Source organism: Fundulus heteroclitus, chromosome 17 (assembly GCF_011125445.2).
Source record: "Fundulus heteroclitus isolate FHET01 chromosome 17, MU-UCD_Fhet_4.1, whole genome shotgun sequence".
Lineage (NCBI taxonomy): Eukaryota > Metazoa > Chordata > Actinopteri > Cyprinodontiformes > Fundulidae > Fundulus > Fundulus heteroclitus.
Window position 1 is genome coordinate 19,944,548 of NC_046377.1, and position 23,378 is coordinate 19,967,925.

Sequence of the window (23,378 nt, forward strand, 5' to 3'; positions counted from 1 at the left end):
ATGTTTTGTATCTGTGGAGGCAGAGCTGCAGAACCTCTGCTTTATCTAGAGGCCTCTCCTCCTTTACAGCAGCAGAGCCTTTCCCTCCAGGCTGTGGTGCAGGCGTGTCGGTCCCGTTCAGTGCCATAAAACACCCCACGGCTGCACTTGATGTTTTAATATTTGATTTTCTGCGACTAAATAAAATAAAAAGTGCCTCTCATGGATTTTTTTTTTGCACCACAGAAAGCCTAAAGAGCTCCAGTTTTCATCGGGGCATGGCCTAAATTTCCCTCTCAGATAAGCTACTTAAACTGTGGTTGTACAAAGATTTAAAAAAAAAAAAAATCCCTCTGCATTCTTTTTTTTTTTGTTTTTTTTTTTTTTTTACTTCCTACTAAAATAACACCATTTAAATTTTGCAGCAGATGTCCAGGCAAGGCAGACTTTAAAAAAAATGTGACTTCCTGATTCGAAAGCGGGCCTTGTTTACGTGCGCATCCTGCCCCCATGTCAGACCGCCGCTTCACACGTGCGCTCCCCTTCCCTTCCTCGTGTCTCTCGTTGCAGGGTTTGCATGAATCTTTAAAAGCTTACTGGAGACGTGCTTCAGCTCTTTCCAGTCCTCGTCGACCTGCGCCTGCACATGCTACGGCGTAGCGGTGATAGTAGCGTAAAGCGCGGAGCAGAGAACCACGTGGGAGCTGCTGATTTCTTGAATCTGTGGTCAGAGGAGGCTTCTTCTTGTGGTCTGGGGTGGGGAGCGTTTTAACTTCCTGTCTAGCAGCCAAACAGCCTCCCCCCCCCCTCCTGCTACGACATAAATCCATTTAATGCAGGTGGAGGTGAGCGGATCGTGTTGCAGATCGAGTTTTCGATCTTGTTTAAATGTTTAATCTTGTTTAACTCTCCCATATGATTTAGTTTGGACATTGTTAAAGGCGTCGTCTGGGGGGGGGGGGGGGGGGGGGCAACGAGTGATTCGTCTTCTTTAAAGCAGTTTCTGCTGCCGTTGGACCAGAAACCACACTGTGAGCATTTTTGGTTTACAAGCCAGTAAAAAAGGAAGTGATCTTCTCATCTGATTTATTTTTTTTATTTTATTTCAAGTATCATTGAGTTTGCGATTACATGAAGATGCTTTTATAGTTAAAACACACCAGATATTTCGCTGTGGCTACAGCTTTTTACCACATCTTTTTTTTTCATAAATAGCAGTTCCGTCAGATTAAATGGACTGTATCTATGAGCACTGATTTCAAGTCTTCCCATAGGTTGTCAATTGGATTTAGGTCTGGACTTTGACTAGGCCACCGTTTTTGAAACATGAATACGCTTTAAAGTTTAAACTGTTGTTTTCCTACTCAAAGCGAATCCTCCACTGCTGTGTTTGTCTTTTGCAGCCGCTAACAAGTTTTTTCTGTCCTTGAAGAGTTAGCATCCCCGTATCATGACACTGCCACCACCCTGCTTCATCATGAGGATGGTGTATTCAAGGTTGCTTTCCTCTCATTTGTAGTTGTTTTTTTTATTTCGGCCAAAAAGTTCAGCGTTTTTCCCCTTTATTACATTTTTGTGTTAGATGCACACAAGCATTTTCAAGGTAATTCAATAATTTTTTTTGTCCAGTACGTTCTGGTGCAGCTGTTACATTTAAGCACCAGCCTACTGTCAATAGCGCTGTTATATCGGGCTCATTTGAATAGCATTTCTCAGACGCTGTTCTCCTGTTAGGTATATTTGCATTCATTTGGGTGCAGTTTGATAGAAAAATAAAGCCTCGCTTAAGGCAAGTGTGTTGAAGGAAACTAAAATAGGTCATCAAATCCCCAAAGACGCCCCAGCGTCTGCATTGAATTCTGCTGCAATTCCTTTTGTTATTTGGAGCGATTGCTCGGGGTATAGTGGGAAAACTTTGCTTTTGCTGGTGGCACTAAAACAAAAAAAAAAAAAAGTCATTAAGCGGCTTTTCCTCCTGAGATCGTTAATATCTGCTGAAAACCTGTGACAGTGGATCTAAGCCAGGATAAAACTGGCTGACACAAAAAATGCTTCTCGCTTGGCGTTCGTTCCTTTGTGGCGATGGAGACGTTGTGATGCAGAAACGAACACGAGGGCCTCGTCTGCGTCGTAAATGCGAAGGCGTGGAAAACAACAGCTCTTGTGACTTCTCGTAACAGCTCGGCTTTTCCAGTCAGACCAGCACGGGTGCCGTTAACCCCCCCTAGCAAAAAAAACAAAAAACAACAACATTTAGCGCCAAATAATGGGTGAACCAAACCAGGAGGTAGAGAAACGAGATGGATTCCAACCCAAAGTGGACTGGAATCAGCATGTGGTGCAGAAAGCTGCACTGCAAAAACAGAACTGAAAATAAGTATAATTTTCTTGAAATTAGTGTATTTGTCCTTGATTTGACCAGATAAATAAGATTATCTGCCAATGGAATGAGTATTTTGACCCCTAAAATAAGATAGTTAGATAAACTTGGACTTGAAATAAGATCATAGAGACGAATTGTTCCGATTTTAAGTCCAAAACTCTTATTCCAATGACAGATCATTTTATTTACCTGCTCAAATCAAGGATAAATACACTCATTTCAAGAAAATCCTACTTACTTTTAGTTCTAGTTTTGCAGTGTGTAGACGGCGAGGATAAATGAGCAGGGGGAAGAGGGCCAGAGTTGTGAGCTTCCACCTTGAAGATGTTGCTGTTCAGTCTGAATTAATAACAAGTCCTTGAACTAAGACCTTGTCAGACGAAAAAAATGTCTTCCGATTAGCTGACATCCTTTCCTCACAGTTTATTATAACTATCTGAAGAGAGGAAAAAAAAGATAATGGATTCTCTGTTCTTTAAAATTGAATCCACAAGTAGATGTAAATCAGCCGAGGTCACCTTGGTGCTCCCTTCTCCATCTGTGCTTTCTGTGGCTAATAAACATCCACCCAACGCAGCATGGACGTGGTTCTGCAAGGAAAAGTAGAGAAATGAAATGTTTTCCCCTCAGTTTATTATAAAGTGCTGACTGATGATGGCAGAGACTATGATATGAAGGCGTGTTGAACTCTATATCCACGCTAAAATGCACAGAAAGCCTAAAAGTTACATATCTTTTGGGGAATAATGAAGAATACGTCTTTCTGCAACATATCCAAGGGCAGGTTTTGTTCTTAGTCTTGCATCCTGCAAAGTAAATCAGCTTCAGCTACTTAAAAATAACCTCTAGTATCAAAAAACATCCTTTTTTTTCCTTCATTTTGGTGCAGATGACAAAATCCTGATCTCTGTTTTGGCATACTTTAAAATATGTCACAAAATAGAAAAGCTGGCTTAAAGGAAGCTGTGTTTTCTTTTGGTTAATCCAGCAGTTACCAGTTGTTTGTTCTGTTTGTTTTTTTATTGAAAAAAAGCACAATTTATTTTCTAGATGTTTTCAAAAAAGTTTAAATTTCAGACAAACCATCAGATGTCCCAATGAAGTGGAAGGAAAATGATGTATCGTTTTTAATTTAGAATAAAATCCAAATAAACTAAATAAAAAAATCTGAAAAGTGTGGTGTGCGTTTGAAATTAGCCTCCTTTACTCTGATACACCTTAATGAAGTAATTTGTAACCAAATATTTTCTCACCTAATTGGTAAATGGTTTTCATCCTCAATATGACGGAAATGAAAAGCATTCAAAAAGCCCACGCTAACTCTGGATGAGCTGCAGAGATGCAAAGCTCAGGTGGCAATATCTGTCAAGTTTCAGGCCTTAAAAACTTTATTCTTCTCAGATTTCCTCTACTGTGTCTAAAATTCATGTTGTTGTAGTTCTGGCTGAGGGATTATGGACGTTAATACACACTGGCAAAACTTCAAGGCTTAAATTAAAACATAACACTCCTAAAACTGACACTTTGTAGTTTGTGCTCTGTAGGGAGTTAAAATCAAACCCCTCTTGTTTTGTTATCAACCACTTGGTCCTTAATCTGGGAAAACTTGTATTTAATTTAATTTAAGGTTAGAGATTTTGATTAAAAACCTGTCATCAATAATAGTTGGCGGTAAAACATATCTCGAAAGTATTCTGCTGCATCCACAAACCCACTGCACAGACTCTAACTATCCTTTCTGTGGAATTATGTTCTCATGTGTGGAAAAAAAAGGGGACAAAATACCCCTGGCTGAAGTCCTGGAAAAATGTTTCATGTCTCCAGCTCGCCCAATGTGTGTTCACACATTGCATTGAGGTTAGATAACTTAGATCAGGGGTGTCAAACTCATTTTGGTTTAGTGGCCGCATACAACTTAATCTGATCTCAATGTAAACTCATTGCAAGATTAAATAGAACTAAGAAATGTGGACTTGTTGTTGATTTTTATATTAAATGAATTTCACTTTTGCACAATATATTATGAATAATCTCAGCGTTTTTAAGAAAAGTATGTGCAATTTCAACAATACTTTTACTCAGTTAATCATTTACTTGTGCATTATGCATAAGAACTGATCACAGTGATTGTACAATGTTGAAAAACATTTATTCACATTTTTTGGAACTTAAAAACACTGTCCTACATGACAAAATACATCAAACAGATAAAAATTAAGAAATGATTAAAATTTTTCCACACCTGAAGCTTAATCTGCTAATTAAAACACAGCGCCCCTCGTGGATGATATAGGAACTGCAGATTTTCAATTAAACGAAGTACATGTTTTTTTCAATAATTGTTTTATCATTCTCTTCCTTTTATCTCCTCTTTCTTTTACCTTTTGTTTTCTTTTTCTTCTTGTTCTTCCTTTCCTTACCTACTTTCCCATTGTAGTGTCCATATCATTTGAGATATTCCCCGCATGAATTATAATGAAACTATTCACATTCATAAATCAAGCGGCCCACTATGTCAAAAGCAGCACTGCTCCACTTGTGAAAGTCAAATCTGATGAGCTCTTTTTGGCATTAAGACAACAATTCTTATTGCCACATTGCCAGACAGGACACTGGGGGAATTTTTTATTTATTTATTTATTTATTTATTAATAATGATAATGCATTTAGCCACAGGGCCGGACTAAATTGTTTGGTGGGCCGGATCCGGCCCGCGGGCCGTATGTTTGACACCCCTGACTTAGATATACAAAAAGATGTCATCTGCATAAAGCGTAATTGGGGCCCTAAGATTCCCAAAACGTACAACTTCCTCTGCACAACAGCACCTGAGCTCTTGAGACGGCCCTGACAAAGTTTAAACCCACGCTTGTTTGGTTTCATGAAGGGCAAATCTTTTATCACACCCGGATGTTTTGGACCTTTCTCAGTCACCTTAATGCGTCACTGAGGGTGTTTGGTTGCAAAGATGATACTCTGGGTGGAGATTCTGAGATTCTTTATTCCACGAAAACGACTGCGTGAAAACCTAAGCCCAGTGCCAAGCAGGGTTCCACATGAAAGAAATCCCTGGAGAAAGCTTTTTATCCACCTCAGCATCTACCCAGAAAAGCACTGGGAGTGTAGCTGGGAGTCAAGCAAACAAAACTACCCTGCAGGGGCTGCTTTAAAAGGAAAGCTACCCACCCCACAGGTAGATCCGGACGGAGGCCTCTGGGCCGTCTTTTGTGCTCTCCTGTCCAGACACAATAAAAAAAAAAATATATGTAAGCAGAGGCTGTTTCTGACGTGAATCACCTGTTGAGTTGTTGAGCAAGTGTGAAAAAACAGGGCAGCCCCACCCAAAGACCTTTTTTTATTTCGCTTTTCAGCCTTACACAACACCTCATACCTCCTGGCATTGTTTAGGGACTAAAAACGATTTGTTTTTCTGGCAAAGAAAGCAAAATATATTTGTCTGACAAGTTCCTGCATCCAATTCTTGTCTTCAGCTTTTGCAAAATCCAGGCTTTTGACGTTTAGAAACCCGCTTCCTGATTCTAAGTGGTGCTTTCACTGTTCCCCTCGTGGCTGGGCCGCCCTTCCTCTCACCCTACGAGAAGAACGAGAGATTTACCATCACAAGAAGCTACAATTGACTGATTGACTCAACTGAGAAGGCTTCTGCTCGTGGTGTTTTGCGTCAAGAGTCTCTCAACCTGCTTTTTGTAATGGCAGTAAAAGGGATGAGCCTGATGGACTGGTGTTTGTCTGGAACACCATTAGGGCGGCCTGTGGCAGGGTGGCCTGAACTGACTGTCTGCCTCTGAAACGTTTTGGATGAACGCCCAACGACGTTATGGCCTGCAGCCAGACCTCGCTTTGCATAGTTTACCCCTAGGCTGTATACGACTTGTGTTGTGAGGTGTAATGTGCAACACTATTTCCTCTTACTTAAGGATTTAGCTGAACAGAAACAAGAAAGTGAGACTGTATAGTGAACGCTGCATCCCTGAATTGCCCTGCAGTGAAGTGTGAAGCAGTTTCTTACTGTAACAATGCAGAGGGAGCTCATTCAGCTGGTTTGAGCAGGTTGGTAATGAGTTTTCTTCTTGAGTTTACCTGAAAAATACCCTCCAAATCAAAGCCTAATTTACTTTAAATTTGGGATTTGCTGTAGTTTTCAAAGCCTCCAAACCCGTATCTGTCAATGCTACGAAGCTGATGCAGCATTTAATTTCCTATTGATCGGCTTAATTGGGTCTGGAAAATTATCAGCAGTTTAAACGCTGAGAAATAGTTTTTTTTTCTTGTTCATAAATCTATACATCCAGCAAAAACAAAAACAAAAAAAAAAACGGCATGATTATTGGTTCACTATTTGGTCAGTTTAGTCGATAGATAGAAATCATATTCAAGGACAGACACGAAGCGGCCACTTTATTTGGTAAATTTCGTATTTTCTGTTTCATCTAAAAGTATAAGGCCCATCAAAGAACCTGGAGTCTATTTTTTTTTTTTTCATTTATCATCACTGTTTAAACGCTGATATAAAACAAAGGTTGATAAACCTAAGGATTCTCTCCGGCCAAATTAGTCTGTTTTAATAAGACCAAATTAGTCTATTTAATAATATGAAAACTATATATATATATATATATATATATATATATATATATATATATATATATATATATATATATATATATATAATTTATTTATTTTATTCTTTTTTTTTTTGTAAGACTTTTAGGGTGAAAATCATTAAAGTGGTTCATTACATGTGCTTGTTACATTTTTACTAGGGATGTTTTGGAGAACTGGTGGGAAATAAAACATGCAAAATTGCATCGAGTCAACAGTTCAGAACATTTGATCTTTGCAGATAGTTGAGATAAAGAGATCTGGCTTCTACTGAACGGCCCATGCAAGTTTTTTCTTGTTGTCTTGGTGCTGATTTTTTATTTTTTTTTGCCCATTTCCAAAGTGCAGTTCCTGAAATACTGATTTGTGGGAACTGGGAAGAAGCCGTTGTATTTCCATTTATCTACTGTTACAGTGAGCTGCTACTGTAGCTGATGACTTTCATTCATGTAAATGTAGCCACAGCATAGAAGCCAAATGTGGATGCAGTTAGAAATATCTTCCTCACTGCTTTAAACTAGCATCAGGATTTAGTGGACAGTACCAATTCCTGGGTTTATTTAAGGTCTGACCTGCTGATTCAGATTTTTTTATTCCCTTTTCATTTTGAAATAATGTTCTTTCAAAAGACTAACACGTAAAACACATACACTATAGATGCCCTGAAGTCTATTTACATGAAATCTTGTTGTTTTTCAGACAAGATGATTGTACGATATAATTTTCCAAATATAGATTTAAAAATCCCTGTTAAAAAGCCAAACTAAAATATTTTACGTTTCAGGTTTATTCCCATAAATGTCCACAGATTATCCAGTAGTCTCATGAAAAGGCAATGCCACACACACCCAGAGGAGATGTCTATAATTTTAGTCCTAGTAATGGTATGGAAGAGCATTTCTAACTTTGTAAAACAAGTATTGTTTTTTTGGGTTTTTTTTAAATATTTGTAATTAGCTACAGCCTGATCCTGATAAAGTTTAGCCGTGACAAATTTTCACCCTAACCCCCTAATAGCTATATGCTGGTGAAGATTCTCAGTCATCCAGATCATGATCATTCCAAAAAAAAGTAAAAAACAAAACAAGTGGACTTGTTTTCCAAAGTTTGAAGACGTTTCGCTTCCTACCCAGGAAGCTTTCTCAATTCAAAAAGTCTGGAGTAATGATGCTCAACATTACTCCAGACTTTTTGTATTGAGAAAGCTTCCTGGATAGGAAGCGAAACGTCTTCAAACTTTGGAAAACAAGTCCAGTTGTTTTTGTTTTTTACTTTTTTTGGAGAAACCCCTAATAGCTGGAGTGGCAGCAGGTCCTTCTGCGCCGCCCAACCATGACATTTCCACCTCCATGCTTCACAGCTGCTTTTATTCTATTGTCCTGAAATGCTGCAAGTCTTGTCTTGACTTTGGTTATATTGAAATTGCCGGTACTGTTAAAGGCGACCCACACATTCTTGTTTTTCAGACACTTTTACAGCGTTACGAGTGCTTTCCAAGAGGTACGCCTTTACATTTACCGACCTGCAAAAAAAAGGTTTAATGTAGTGTTAAAATCCCGCTGCATCGCTGCAATTAGTGGTTTTCACATCCTGGAAGTCGTCAGCCCGGTGCAGTTTTTCGCTCCATTCTGCGTAGCTTTGAGTTGACAGCATGGAAGAGACGTTTACGAAGCTCGTCAGCAAACGGCGGAGCTCGTGTGTCATTAATTAGAAACCTGGCTGGCACCAGGTGAAGGTGAGGCTAAAGGGCTGCGTGCAGAGGGCCGCATTAATTAGCCTACCTGTGTCCGCTGTAATCCACCTTCGAGCCGGATAGTTGATTAAATCTCTCCGTCACAGATCTGGGCTTTCGTGCAAGCGAGCCGCGCGTCGTTCGCAACGAGATGGTATCAAACTATATCGGGTCACTTTTACTGTTGCCGATACAAATGTTCTAAGCAGGAAGCTGGACGAGGAAGCAACTGTAACCACCACAGAGAACTTTTTCTGTTTGTTTTGGGCTTTTTTTATTTAGTCCCTTTAAAACTGAGTCCGGCTCAGAGAGATTAGTAAACGTGGTGCAGGAGAGAACGAAGGTGAATGGTGTCATCTGTCCTCTCAGGGAGTCCAGAGGACAAATAACTTTTCTCAGTAATTGCTGCGGGTCCACTCCCACTGGAGAAAAGTGGGGGAAGGAGGGGGGGGGGGGTTTATCAGCTGCAGCGATAATCTCTGTCTCAAATGGATCATGACCACCCCTCTTCTCGGTGTCGGTGCTTTATCTCCACTAAACTTTCCATGCAGGAGCATTTTAAGCTGCAGAGATACAACTTGCATGCGTTACTGATTGTGTGGTGTCACACTAGAGCAAGCAGTACCCTGAACTATAAATTAAAGGGTGATTTTTTTTTTTTTTTTTTTTTTTTTTTTAAAGGAGTAACTGTATTTGAAAAACGTAATCACTCCCTCAACCTAATTGTTTATTTTTGCCGTTGTTGGCAGCAATTACTGTTATCAAGTCTTTTCTGTACCTGACAAATCACTGTGGACGGAGTTTTTTGAGCATAAACAACCCGTTCAAGAACACGCCACAGTAGTTCAATCATATTAAAGCACAAACTTTGACTAGGCCACTCCAAAAATGTTTATTGGGCCAGAATTAGCATGGCCAGACCATAACACTACCACCATATTTAACTGTTTTATTTTATTTATTTATTTATTTAGATTTTATTTCTCACTGTGGTTCTCTGCTGTCCCAGTGTCCAGACTGACACACGTCAAGGAAAGGGAAATTTATTCGTATAGCACATTTCACTACAAAGACACCGCAGAGTGCTTTACATGATTAAAAGCAAGTTGGAATAAAATGTAGAAACAACGTAAAACATGGGAAAATAGAAACTAAAAGCAAACATTAAAAACAGTTGGACTACAAAGTTGAGTTAATGATTTTTCAGTAGAGCAGTTTAACTAGAACAGTCAAAGGCGATCCTAAACAAATGTGTTTTTAATCTCGATTTAAAGGAACTCAGGCTTTCAGCACTTTTACAGTTTTCTGGAAGTTTGTTCCAGATCAGTGGAGCATAGGAACTAAATGCTGCTTCTCCATGTCTGGTTCTGGTTCTGGTTCTGGTTCTGCAGAGCAGGCTGGAGTCAGAAGACTAAGAAAAAAAAAAAAAAAAAAAAAAAAAAAAAAAAAAAAAAAAAAAAAAAAAAAAAAAAGAAGACCTGAGTGGTCTGGAGGGTTGATGCACTGATAACAAGTCTGTGATGTATTTAGGTGCTAATTCAGGGATTTATAGACTAACAGAAGTATTTTAAAGTCTATTCTCTGAGATACAGGGAGCCATGGAAGGACTTTGTTTCAAAGATCTTCTTTAATGCGTTTTTTGAGGTATTTTGGCCTACTTCATGTTGCTAGACATATACTTTTTAAGTGATTTCTTGATTTTTAATATCCTTTTATTTGCTTTTAAATCTGTCAATAGCATCGCCCCACCTTACCTGACTGAGCGGCTACATCCCTACACACCCTCCCGTCGCCTTAGATCAGCCGACCAGTTGGTACTGAGGGTGACCTTCCCTTGGGCGTCACACGAGCCTCTTCCCTTTCTGATTTTAAATCCCTTCTTAAGACTTATTTCTTTGCTTGTTTTACTGCATTTTACTTTCCTTAATTTTAGTACTAATTTTATACACCATTTGGTGTATATCATTGTTTTATGGTTGTCTACAGCACTTTGGTTCTGGTAGTGTTTAAAGTGCGTTATAAATACATTTTAAAGGGTAAATACATATTGAATTTGTGGGCTGTAGATGTAGAATAACCTGGAAAACACCGGAAGGAAAAAATAAATAACAAATGCCGTCAACCCTTCCCACCACCATCCTCTGGTGACCTGTCCTCAAAAAGACGAGAGGAGATCGGGGTTTGTTACCTGAATGCATCGCTGCCTAATCTTCCCATGATGACAACACTGCCCGGGTTCACGACCTCTTGTCCCCCCCCCCCCCCCCCACTCTGCTACAGGTCTCAGTGTACGGTTGCCTGTGTGGCATCGGGCCAGACGTAAACAGACACCAGAGCACAGAGATGCACTGTTGCCCTGAAGCGGCTGCTGTAATTACAGAGTCCCTCCGCTGCTGGAGAGACAATGCAGAGGTGTGTGTGTGTGTGTGTGTGTGTGTGTGTATGTGTGTGTGTGTGTCTGTGTGTGTGTGTGTGATCATAAGCTCACGCTCTGATACCTGACGGTGGGAAGCAGCAACCTGAACGTTTAGATCTGTGACGGGCGCCTGCTTTAAGACACGGATTCAATTACAGGGATAATGCCTAAGTCCTTAAAGCTGGGGGCATTATACAATTATTTCTAACTAGATTAGCGTTTGGCTGACTTAGGAAGAAAAAAAAAAACTTGCTGTTGTTGCGATCGTAAAGACGGACCTTCAAAGGACCGTGCGTTGATGTGGGTTTGTGCAGAGGACAAAAGCGTTGCGATGCGTCGTGTAAGATGTGTGGCCCCTGCAGAGGAGCCGGCGCTGCGTTTAATGACAGGTGGACGCCCTGTTGTCCTTCACGCTGGTTTAAACCAGAGACGCACCGATCAGGCGTTCACAGCGGTGTTGTAGTCAAGTTACTATGCCTCGAGTCCGAGTCCAGGTTCGAGTCACCAGTGTTCAAGTCCGAGTCGAGTCCTTATTAATCAAGTCGAGTCAATTGTTCTGTTACATATGGAGCATTTTGCACTCCATTTTCTGCCATTGCAGGTGAAATCCTTAAACTCGAAACGGACAATCTTCGGGGCACTCATCTCTCCTCCAGGCATGCCGCAGTGAAAATTAATGTTCGTTGCAGGAACATGCCGTGACGTGTGATGTATAACATGAAGCAGTAACATTCCATTGCACTAATAATTTAGATATTAAAATCATACACCAAATAATATTCTAATGACATATTAAAATTATAGCCTAATGATATAAAAAAAAAAAAAGTCGAGTCTTTTTCTCAATTTCCGAGTCAGAATGATCTGAATGTAGGAGTCCAAGTTCGAGTCATCAGTGCTCAAGTCCAAGTCAAGTCACGAGTCTCTAAATTTAGCTAATGACTCGGACTCGAGTACTACAACACTGGTTCACAGCTCCACACCGACTTCTGGGTTTGGCTGAAATCTGACCTTCCCCAAATGACGGCGGGATCTGTGTAGAAATTGGCGGCCTTTGAGCTGACATCCATCGTGTATAAATAAACTTAACCGAATTGGTCATTCTGATGATGCCGACAAAGCAGATGTTACCAAAAGCGTCATGGTTTTAAAACTTTCCGTCTCTTCTTTTCGTTCCTCGGAGGTGATGGGGTTAGATGAGTCTGATGAAGCTTTCGGATGAAGTCTCCGCTCTCTGCCTTGGTCTCTAATTTACTCTGAGAAGGGGGAAACACTCACTCATTTCCTTCCCTGAGACTGTCGCAGAGATAAGAAACCAAAATTACAAACGGCATTTGGAGACGACGCTTTGCCTCCCTCCCGTCAGGACTTACAGTTTGCAGTGTTTTGCTTATGAGAACCCCGCAAACATTTGCGGACGTGTGGGCAGAATCACGGATTGAGATAAGGCGTTTCCACCGGAGGCCGTCAGGTGAGGAAAATAAGTGTTTGCCGAGCTCTAAAGGGTTTATTTTTTCCCCCTCCTGTCGGCATGGTGGTATTTAGGAAAGGCGGCATGCTGTTTCCTTTGTGTCGCTTGTTGCTGACGTTGAAGGTGACTAATGCAGCTTTAATTATGAGCTGCATTTCTGCTCTTGTTACCCTCTCTCCCCTGTTCGCTCGTCTCCTTTTTAAGCCTTTTTCTAAAAGCCAGCGTGCTGCTGCAGACCTCTTTTTTCCTCCTTGCCCATGTCTCCAGCAGCATTGGGCTGCTGACCTACTAATGGAGGAGTTGTGTGAGGAACGTCCAGTAGCTATGCTGCAGAGCTGAGCCTTTAAACAACCTGCCTGAGACAAACACCATCTTAAAAAAAACTCAAGCAGGCAGAAAAGGAAACAGGAAATTAGGGCCTGGGTTACAGCTGCATAAGCTCTAGACAAAAGTAAACCTCAGCTGCCCGGTGGTGTTGCTGGACCTCCAGCACGTCCCGGCTCTAGTTCTGCGGCGACCCTCTGTGACTTTGATTTGAATCGGTAAGAAACCCCCGAAAGACATTTGACTTTTTCATTACAAGTCATTGAATCAACTCTGAAAAAACCAGATGAACATCTTTAAAGAAACCCTAGACTGTGATCAATGGTAGAAAATAGGGTAAATAAGTTACTTATATATTAGATTAGCTCTCTTTGTCAATAGGACAACGCCTAATGGTCTCCTACATTTGTTCAGGGTGCTCTGGTCATTCATTTATCCTGGATTAAAGATTTGGATTGAGTGCAACAAAAGTCTGAAGTCATTTTTGTTTGTATTTTACACATTTTAACCAATAGCTGTATGACCAAAGTCTAACTTTCATTCCTGAACCAGTGTTGAGCTGTTAACCGACACCACCCTTCAACAGATGAGCAATATTCATAATCAGAGGTCCGCCATAAGAGACAAAGCAGAGTTCTTCTCGTGCCCAGCATCTCCTTAAGCTTAAAGGCTTGGATAGATGCAGGGGTTGCGTCTGGCCTCCCTTTGCACTAATGCGTTTGTCCGGTTAGGTCCGTCTCACACTTGTGGGTCTATTCCAGGTCCTGCCCGGCAGCAGGAATCTCTGTTGTCGGGCGTTAATCCAGAGTGACTTTCAGCCCCTCTGCTCTTGTTGGCGTGTCTGCGGGGAATCTGTGTCGAACAAAGCAGGAATGTCTGAGGCCTCAGCAGAGGACCTGAGCTGGGACCTGTTTTCATTTAATTTGTGCATGCAGTTCAGTAAATCTCAACGGTACGCTCCCCACCCCCACACTTTTAGATTCATGTGACAATTGCCACATGCAAAAGGGGAATATATCCCCCAACTTCTGTTGTACAACATTTATTTACATACATTATCTAACGATATATGGGGATGCACCGACATGAAAGTTTTGGCCGATACCGATATCCAATATTTATGTGTAATATTATATAACCTGTGCGTGTCTGTCTGTTGCGTTTCTGTGATGGTAAAGTTAAGTACAACTTTGTACCGACTGAAAGTGAATTTTTGTATGTTGGTTATAGTCTAGACCAGGGGTCACCAATTGGGTGCCTGCGGGCACCAGGCAGCCCCCAAGGATCATATGTGGTGCCCTCAAGCCTGTTCAATAATGCATCTAAAATGCTATTTTATTTAGTTGCTCTTCCTTTTTAATCATACCTGTGTTTGCATGGATTTAAAATGATAAATGCATCAAAAATATGTTTATATTACATAAAGTTAAGGTGAGCTCTGATTCTTCCAGTTCAATGGTTTAGACTCACACGCTGCTTTTCTTATGTCTTATTTCGACACCGTGAAAAATTACCACACTGCTGACGTTGCTTCTTCATTTAAAAAAACCCACCATCCTGGCTGTGATGCATTTGTCATTAGTGTTGCGATGATGCCATTTTTTTTGCCCCGATACCGATACCTGATACCTGGCTGTGCGGTATTGGCCGATACCGATACCATCTGTTTGAAATTGATGTGTGTGTGTGTGTGTGTGTGTGTGTGTGTGTGTATATATGAAGAACTGCATACTACTTAGGGTGGTAGAACATTTTATTGCCTACCTGGAATGGGTGACAATAGTTGAATAAACTTTTGTCTCTCAAAGGCCAAAATAGTGCAACATTCGTGAAATTATAACATGTATAATAGTAGTGCAACAGTAAGACAGTAAAATTACATTAATAATTGAATAATATCTTTTAAACCCTGAGTTTTGGCTCTCAAAGGCAAAAATAGTGCAATTTTCATGAACTTAAATAACATGTATAATACTAGTCGGGAGAGAGAAGGCTGCGTTCAAGTGACATATAAACATCAAAATGGTATCGGTGCCTATTTGTTGGTACTCACCGATACCGATACCACCATTTTAGTGCTGGATCGGGGCCCCGTCCGGTACTGGTATAGGTATCGGTGCAACACTATTTGTCATATGACTAGAGCTGGGTATCATCTAGGATGAGCCGATTCGATACGATTCTCGATACACAGCTCACGATACGATACGATTCTCGATACATAGCTCAGCTTGCTTTGATTCCAATATCGATATTTATTACTTTGAATTAATGCTCAGTGATTCAATCACCAAAATCAGCCAAATATTATGTTTATGTTCTATTTATTGATCACAGACATATTAACAGGAAAATAAAGTGCATTTGCTTCAATGCATTTAACGTGTCACAGAAACCAAAAATGTGCCCAAACATCTGATTTTAGGGACAAAGGAGCTTCTAAAATCCTGTCGGCCGTTCCACAAATTCGTCTCACTTGCTCTCCTTCGCTGTGAACTGTAATGGTTGCGCTGTAATAACGCCCCCTAGAGGTTGGGAGGTATATCGATATTGAAAGCCAGAATATCGATATTAAATCGTTTTTAAAAATATCGATATTAATCTTTATATCGATTTTTATGCACAGCCCTACATATGACAGAACCAAAACTGCATGCCCAACATCCTACACCCCCCTCTTGAAACACAGGCACAAAGGGCAACTTGATGGAAATAGACATAGACATCGGTTGTTAATATCGGGCCAGTTTTACCAATACTGATATATTAAAATGTCTAACATCGGCCGATACCGATATAAATGCTGATATATCGTCCATCTCTAATGATAACTATAACATTTTCATTGCCTGCCACTGAATCAGGCCCTGTTTATCTTGTCTGGGTCAGTTAGGACAACTAACAATATTTTAATCTGCTAAATGTCAGGCCTCGTCCACACCGATCCGCCGTTTTAGGAGACCCTAAACGATTATTTATGAAACCGGGTCCCACAGTGGCTTCATTTCGCAACGGCGGTTTTGTGTTACCGTGCGTACTTGCAAGAAAATATTATTTTAGGGCTTTTTTTTTTGTTTTTTCTCTCTTCATACGTTTGGTGTTTACATACACTAAATTTGGGTAACCCTAGATGATGATGGTTTGGTAAGCCTCTGATAGGTTAAATAACAACATCTGATTTACAATACGGCACACAATTTCTCCTTATGTGACATCATGGGGGGGGGGAAATGACTAATCTGGCAAGATATCAGGAAAATAACTGTGGATCTCCACAAGTCTGATTCATCCTTGGCTGCAAATACCAGAAGGCTAATGTGGTCAAACAATCAAATGCAGGAATAAAGAGCGTGGGAATGTCCTGTGATCATACTGCTCATGAAGGAACCGTATTTCTGGTACGTAATGAGCAAAACAACACCTGAACAAATACTATCTACAGTGAAACACGTCCTCTACCAACGTGGGCTGAAAGGCCTCTCAGCGGGGAAGCATTAAACCATTAGAACCAAGATTATAGTCTGCAAAATTCTGGAAAATATTTAACAAGTAACGCTACTGATATCAATTATGATTAACCGTCGTCATCCGGGCTTGTCGTTCTTTACCATTGCACAGTGTTCGCACCACTCTATATGGTCTGTAGCGTCTTTGCCACTGCGATTCATTATGAGGCTGTGATTAAATATCTTGTGTGATTCAATATGTTATTCCAAAAAAAGTAAAAAAAAAACAAAGCAACTGGACTTGTTTTCCCTAGTTGAAGACGTTTCGCTTCCTCCCCAGGAAGCTTTCTCAATTCAAAAAGTCTGGAGTAATGTGGAGTACCAAGCTTTATACTACTGTCCAAACAAAGCCCCTGTAATGGCTTAGATAACATGCAAATTCAACCGAAACAGGTCCACCCCCTTAGTAATGGGCGGTCGTTGAAGCCATTAAGCCAGCAGATTGAACCAAAACTGGTCCTCTCCTCTGTAACGAGGAGTCGGTAGGGTCGTTATTGGCCTGGCTTAAAGGAACGATGTTTTGATCACCCATATGAGGGTGAGAATTAAGGCAAATTTTAAGGTGATGATTGGCCGGAATTAATCCTATAGCTGTATTGTAAGTTTTTTATTGTAAGTCTTTAAGAGTTTCAAAAGAGATTCAATATGTTGTGCAACTCTAAAAAAGTTTACTTGGGGATTCACTTCCTTTGGAGAAATGTAGGGTCTTAGCAGTGTGCGATTTGCAAAAAAACCAGAGGGGGGGATAATTTCAAAAGTTGTATTAATGAATCAAAGTTTTATTAATAATGGTTAGCTAGCAGGTGCTCTTTCAGGTAGCTAGCTAGATCCAGTAGGTTAGACTTTTGTTTTTAAACTTGCGGCATCTACTGTCGGGACTCAGGAGTGGGCATTAATTTACTTTAACCGCTTTGAGCAGAAAATTTAATTATACTCTTTAAATACAAACAACAAAATTAATTTACAAATGTGAAACACGGAGGTGGAGCTTCGTGAACGCTTCAACACTAGGCTGCAAAGTGTCTTATTTTGACACTCTGGACAGGTCAAGTTCAAATGATCTAATTAGAGATATTGTTGGTATTCCTAATGAACTGAACCAGGAAAAGCCACCTGAGGTATTGTCAGACAACAGGGGGGGATGGGGGATGGGGGGGGGGAGAAAAACAGTTAAAGTCTGCGTCTTTTTATCTGGTTTAAGCTGTTTGGTATCTATTTTTTTTTCTTCCTTTTTTGCCTTTTTTCTTTTTTTCCCCTTTTTTTTCTTTTTTCATTTTTTTCCCTTTTTTCTATCTTTTTTTTCCTTCTTTTTTTTAAAGAGGCTGACTTCTGCCCTTCTTTTCTGAGTGTTGGTGAGGAGGCAACGACACAAACCAGAGAGCGGAAGCTGTCATCAAAACCCTCGGGGGGGATGCGTTGGTGCGTTGTTGTCGTGGTTACACACAAATAAGCAGCAACATTGGCGAGCTACGAGCCCACATGTTGACACAAGGCTGTGATCCGAGAGCTGGATGTCGGTCTGACTGAGTCACACAGAGAAGCGCGGCTGCAGCCCCACGATGACTCGGTCGCTGTCGGTTACTGTTTGGGAGGAAGGACAAAGTCAAACATGCGTGGTGCTTAGTTTTAACATAAAGCGTCTAAAACGGGAAATAAAGCAATAAAATCAACAATAATTCTGCTTCCTTGCATGCAATTCACACACGGCGCCGCGTTATAAAAGATAAGCTTTAACTTTTTTTACAACTGAACCCAGAGAGGATTGTTTTTTGAGCTTCGCTTTCTCCCAGGTTTTATCTTATTGCATTTAAAACTTGGACGATAATAAACCAGCTGCTCGCTTGGGTTTTATCTGCACTCATTTATGTGCGGTTTTTTCCTGCCTCCAAAGTCCAGCTGTTATAAAGTTGCCATGAATTTGCTCGTTCTCTGAAGGGCTCTTTAAAAACCTGCCATGGCAGTGATGTGTTAAACTCAAACAGGCCTTACAGGACTCAGCAAACATCTAAAAAAAAGACAAAAAAAAGTCTTAAAATTAGAGCTTGGAAAGAATATTCACCTCAGATAAAGAGAACATTAATTACTTAATTATTTTTTGCCCGCTTTTCTTCGCAGAAGTCTTGTAATTCAGCCACACTGTAGGGTTGTCTACAGGTGTGCTTTAACTTAAAGCTAATAACTGATGGCTGGACATTCTCCTTCACCATTATTTTTGGTAGAAAGTCCACTTTGCCAGTTCCTGAAGCAGCAACGTCACCTTAGACCTTGACTCTACAGCTGGGCTAGATGGTCTGTTTTTGCAAAATGGTCGTATTTTTTACACTTAATTCAAGAACACTGACGTTAGCTGAGACAACCGAGGCCCCGCAGTGCTCTAGATATGTTTATCGGTTCATTGTGACCTTCAGGGTCCATTCTTAAAGTCATTTTGGTTAGCTGAACTCTAATGTAGCCCTTTCCAGACTGACAGGTGTCTATGACTATGACTCTGTTCTTGACTTTTTTTAGATTTAGATTTTTTTGAGATCTCGTCGCCTACTTCCTGTTGGCAGACCTGTTCTATTTAAAGTAATTTTAGGACTCTAAAGATCTGTCAGAAACCAGGCCTACTATTACTATTAACTAGAAACATTTTGATGGTTTTAGAAAGCGATGCACTGATCCAATGCTGGGATCGGATATCGGCTCCAAAACTGACTAATTTGCTGGATCAGATATCAGAGACATGACACCAATCCAGCATTCCGATCCAGTACTTTCTTTTTTTTTTTTTTATTAATATCATACACACTGTGTATGATATTAATAAAATGTGACGGTTTCCAGTCACAGGGCTACAAGTTAGCAGTTTTTTTTACACATTAAAATATTTAAGTGAGGCCTTTTTATAAACTCAGGAGTTGTGGTAATTAATTGATGTGCAATAATGAGCAAATCAGAGACTGATTCTTGTAATGTGAGATATGTGGTAAATTAAAATGTATGACGTGATCATAATGTTCGTTAAGTGTCCTGCTTTGTCCAGGTTGTGGTTAGCTTTGTATGTTCATAGGATTAATTTATACTGAATGTGATAGGGAGTCAGTGGAGTTAATGTTCAGATGTGAAGTAGATGATGTAATGATGCAAGCTGCTGTCTTTTGTACTAGTTGTAGTTTATGGAGGTTTTCTGGAGGACAGGGAGGGAAGGGAGCTAAAACTGTAAAGTGGACTGTGGACTGTGGACCAGTTTGGTAAAAGTGTGAAGGAAGAACTTGATGCTCCAAATATTAAAGTTAACCAGGTGATGTTATGGATGTGGAAAGTGATGGAGAGGATGGAGAGGCTATCCAGGATGACGCCAAGGCTCTGAAGCCGAAAGGTGGGAGAGATACAGGAATTGTCAATGGATATTTTGAAACTACCAGATTTTGAACGGCTGTTGAACGGTTGAAATACAACCTATAAACTCTGCACAACCTTTGCATATTTGCACACTTTGCATCATTGCATCTCCATCTAGCATTATAAATGCTACTGAACTCTTAGTCCTTAAAAAGCATCCTTGCACAACCCAATTCTGTACATTCAATGGTTTGTATACTGTGACCTTCTCCTGCAATGTTTACACTTCAATTGTTTTTATAGTATATTTTAAATCTATTGTTTACTTTTAATGCACCTAAAACTGTAATCTAACTTTTACTGCAGTTAAATTTCGTTCTGTACGCACTCTGTGCATACAAAATGACAAATAAAGTTGTCTAAGTCTAAGTTTTGCACAATAAGCACAGTGAGGTAACAAATGTGGCATGACGTCCACGGCCCCGGGAATATATGGGCTGACTGGAAAACAATTTCAGTCAAACTGATAATTTTTGCTTTAACCCATGGCCTAAACCCTCAAGGTTCAACGTAGTCATAACTGACTTGCAGTTACACGGGACAATGGAGCGTCAAGCAAAAGCAAAACGTCAGATCTAAGAATGAGGTCGGTATCGGGTCTGATAAAGACGGATCAGTCCCAGCTTTAGTTATCTGGATGTTCAAAATGACCAAAGTGGCAAAAAATACATAAATAGAGGTGACATAGAAGCAGAGACAGTTCAAGGGTATTTTATCTAACACTAGTTACAATTACATGGACAAAAGTAATCGGAATATTGTAGTTTATTCAGTAACGTTTCAGCCGTAATTAGAACATCATGCAAGTGCAGCCTGGGCACTCAGAAGACAAACGAACTCGTATAATACTGCTTTCTTTTTTTCTTTCTTTTATTTTTTTGTTGTTTAGCAAAGACGGAAGTACTTCTCCTGTTTGTTTGTTTTTAGGGGTGTTTGATAAATGTGCATGTCAGAGTGCTTATATTCTGAATAAAGCCAGGTGCATGAACACACATCATGATCAGATTAATTCATCGTGTGCCCATATAAACGGTACAATTTAATCTAAATACATTTGAATCCGATCGTGAAATTTTCTGCACGTGAACATAGCTTGAGGGTGAGTGTGACATCTTGAGAGAGCTGTTTAGAAAAAGATATTCAAAGGAGGTCAGGTCAGGGCCACTTTATCAGCGGGTCTTTGTGTCAGTAGTTTCAAAGCAACGGTGAGTCAGTCGTCCTTTTGCCTGTATTTAAGTTAAGATTGTGATGACTAAAAACAACACTTCCTGCTAATGGAGCCGCAGCTATGTAAATCAAATGATGCAAGAATAACCGAGTCAACACCCAGTTCTGATAAACCCTCCTCCAGGAAAAACCTCGTGAGGCGAGGTGTTTGCAGAAATGAAGCCCTATCTGAAGACGGCTGCTCACCTGTTTGTAGCCGACGGAGGATAAAAGTTCAGCTGATTGTGTCAATAGGGTTTGATTTGTCTTTCGTTCAGCAGCAAGGACGGGCCAAAGAAGGTTGCTTTACAAAAAAACTGAGGGTGTTTTTAATTTAGCTGCTGATTATAACTCTGTCAGGAGTATTTAGCTCCAGAATGATAAAAAAAACCCGTCTCCTCTTGTTATGCTGCGGATATTTATCAGTTTGTACGTTTTGTAGGTAAAAGTGGAGGTATATTTCCACTAAACATCATTTTTAGCATATTATTGCACACTTTTATGCTTGCCAGCCTGTTACAGTATTTAAAATGTGTGGCAACCACTTTCTCTGGGGGTTATTGTACACTATAAACAGACTCTTAATGGTTTGCTGGAATTTTGACCCATTGCTCCTGACAGAACTGGTGCAACAGGTTTGTCGGCCATCTTGTTCAAGCAGCTCCGCCCACTAATTGTGAAATCTAAAAATGTTCCTTCACATTCTTTCCTCGTGACGCCGTCTATTTTGTGAAGTGCAGCAAAATGCTAACACATCATGCTACTGCCACCTTTGTAATTCAGAGTTCTGTTGGTGCTTTCCGGCTTTCCCTTTCTTCAACTGGTCATTATGGCAGAACATTTCAAATTTAGTTAATTGCAGACTAGGGCTGAACGATTTTGGAAAATAATCTAATTGCGATTTTTTTTCTTAATATTGCGATTTAATGCGATTTTTTTTTTTTTTCCCCCCAATTTCATTTATCATGTCTTTTTAAACATATACAAACAACAAATCATTTTGTTTCCTTGCTGTGCAGATTAGTTGCTAAAAGACCCACAGCATCTAAACTCGGAGCAGAAATGATTGCGTTCTGCCTTCAATATATTTCAACCAAAATTGCAATTTTGACTTTTCTCTGCGTTAACCACAAGCAACAAAAATGGCGTCTAAATAAAGACGTTTGTAAACAAGGACTATTTAAAACAAGAACTTTTGATGTTTCTATTAATCAGAATATTATTCAAGAGAACAGCTTTTAGTTGATTTGGACATCAATCCTTGTTGAACATAAAGTGCAACCAACAAGCAAGTCTATGTATTAAACTGATTGACCTGTACTTAATGCTATGTATGATTATATAAACTCTAAAACAAGTAATACAATTAGATTATCTCACTGCTGCAACTGTCTTCACTTCCATGTGGAGGCAAACCCACTTTAAACATATTACCAACACCTAATGGACGTGTCTAATTCCCTGATTGTTACATAGCCAAAAATTGCTGACTCTGCGATTTCGAAATTGCGTTTTTTTTTAAATCGCAATTATATTGAAAATGCGATTAATTGTTCAGCCCTATCGCAGACAGTATTGTGAATTTAACGAGAAGCTTCAAAAGCTATGATTTCATCAGCTAGACTCTCTCAAGTAGTTTTAAAGGTACGGTCGGTCTTCAACTGTATATCCTTGCTCTACCTCTGCAGGAGTTGTCAGAAGGCCAGGATCTCGACAGGCTGGAGGAAGGAGAGCAGACGTCAGAAGCACAACGCAGACTGATAAGCGGCGGCATGGCGTCCATACCGGAGTACTACGCGGGCAAGAACGTGCTGATCACAGGGGCCACGGGCTTCATGGGGAAGGTGCTGGTGGAGAAGCTGCTGAGGTCCTGTCCTGATGTCAAAGCCCTCTACATCCTTGTTAGACCCAAAGCGGGGCAGCCCATGAAGAAGAGGGTCAGCGACATGATGAAATGCAAGGTAACCGTTTTCCCCCCGTAGGGGGAGTTATTAGGTGTTCCATGTTTGCACCGGGGCCTTTGGTTAAGCTCTGAAGGCCAGACAGCTTCTTAAAAATGTCTTTGTGCGCTGCATTGTTCACAGCAGCAGCTACATCCTCCTAAGCTGCTGGTTTTAGTTTTGGGGATATGATTTAATAAAATCTCGAAATAAACCCCTTTTTATAGCTTTTTGTGTTGGGAAATTATCAAGCAGAGGTCAGTATTTGAAGATTACTTCATTTTTTTTATTATTTCCTGAGTATACAAATTCATTGAACAAGAAACTAAACTCTTTTTAGTTCATCCCTTACAACCAGAACCTTGTTCTGAAATCGTTTCCGTTATTTGTAGACACTGAAAGCTGTAGATTGTT

At 40.2% G+C, this 23,378-nt stretch overlaps 1 protein-coding gene across 1 annotated transcript in view; it reads left to right on the top strand.

Moving 5' to 3' along the window:
* The window catches only part of si:dkey-97m3.1 (fatty acyl-CoA reductase), a 64,727-nt gene that overhangs the window by 1,860 nt on the left and 39,489 nt on the right, over positions 1–23,378 (top strand). Inside the window, exon 2 of the mRNA XM_036148889.1 lies at positions 22,713–22,985. Within this exon, the coding sequence (XP_036004782.1) occupies positions 22,713–22,985 (273 nt within the window). The remainder of the gene's footprint in view (positions 1–22,712; positions 22,986–23,378) is intronic.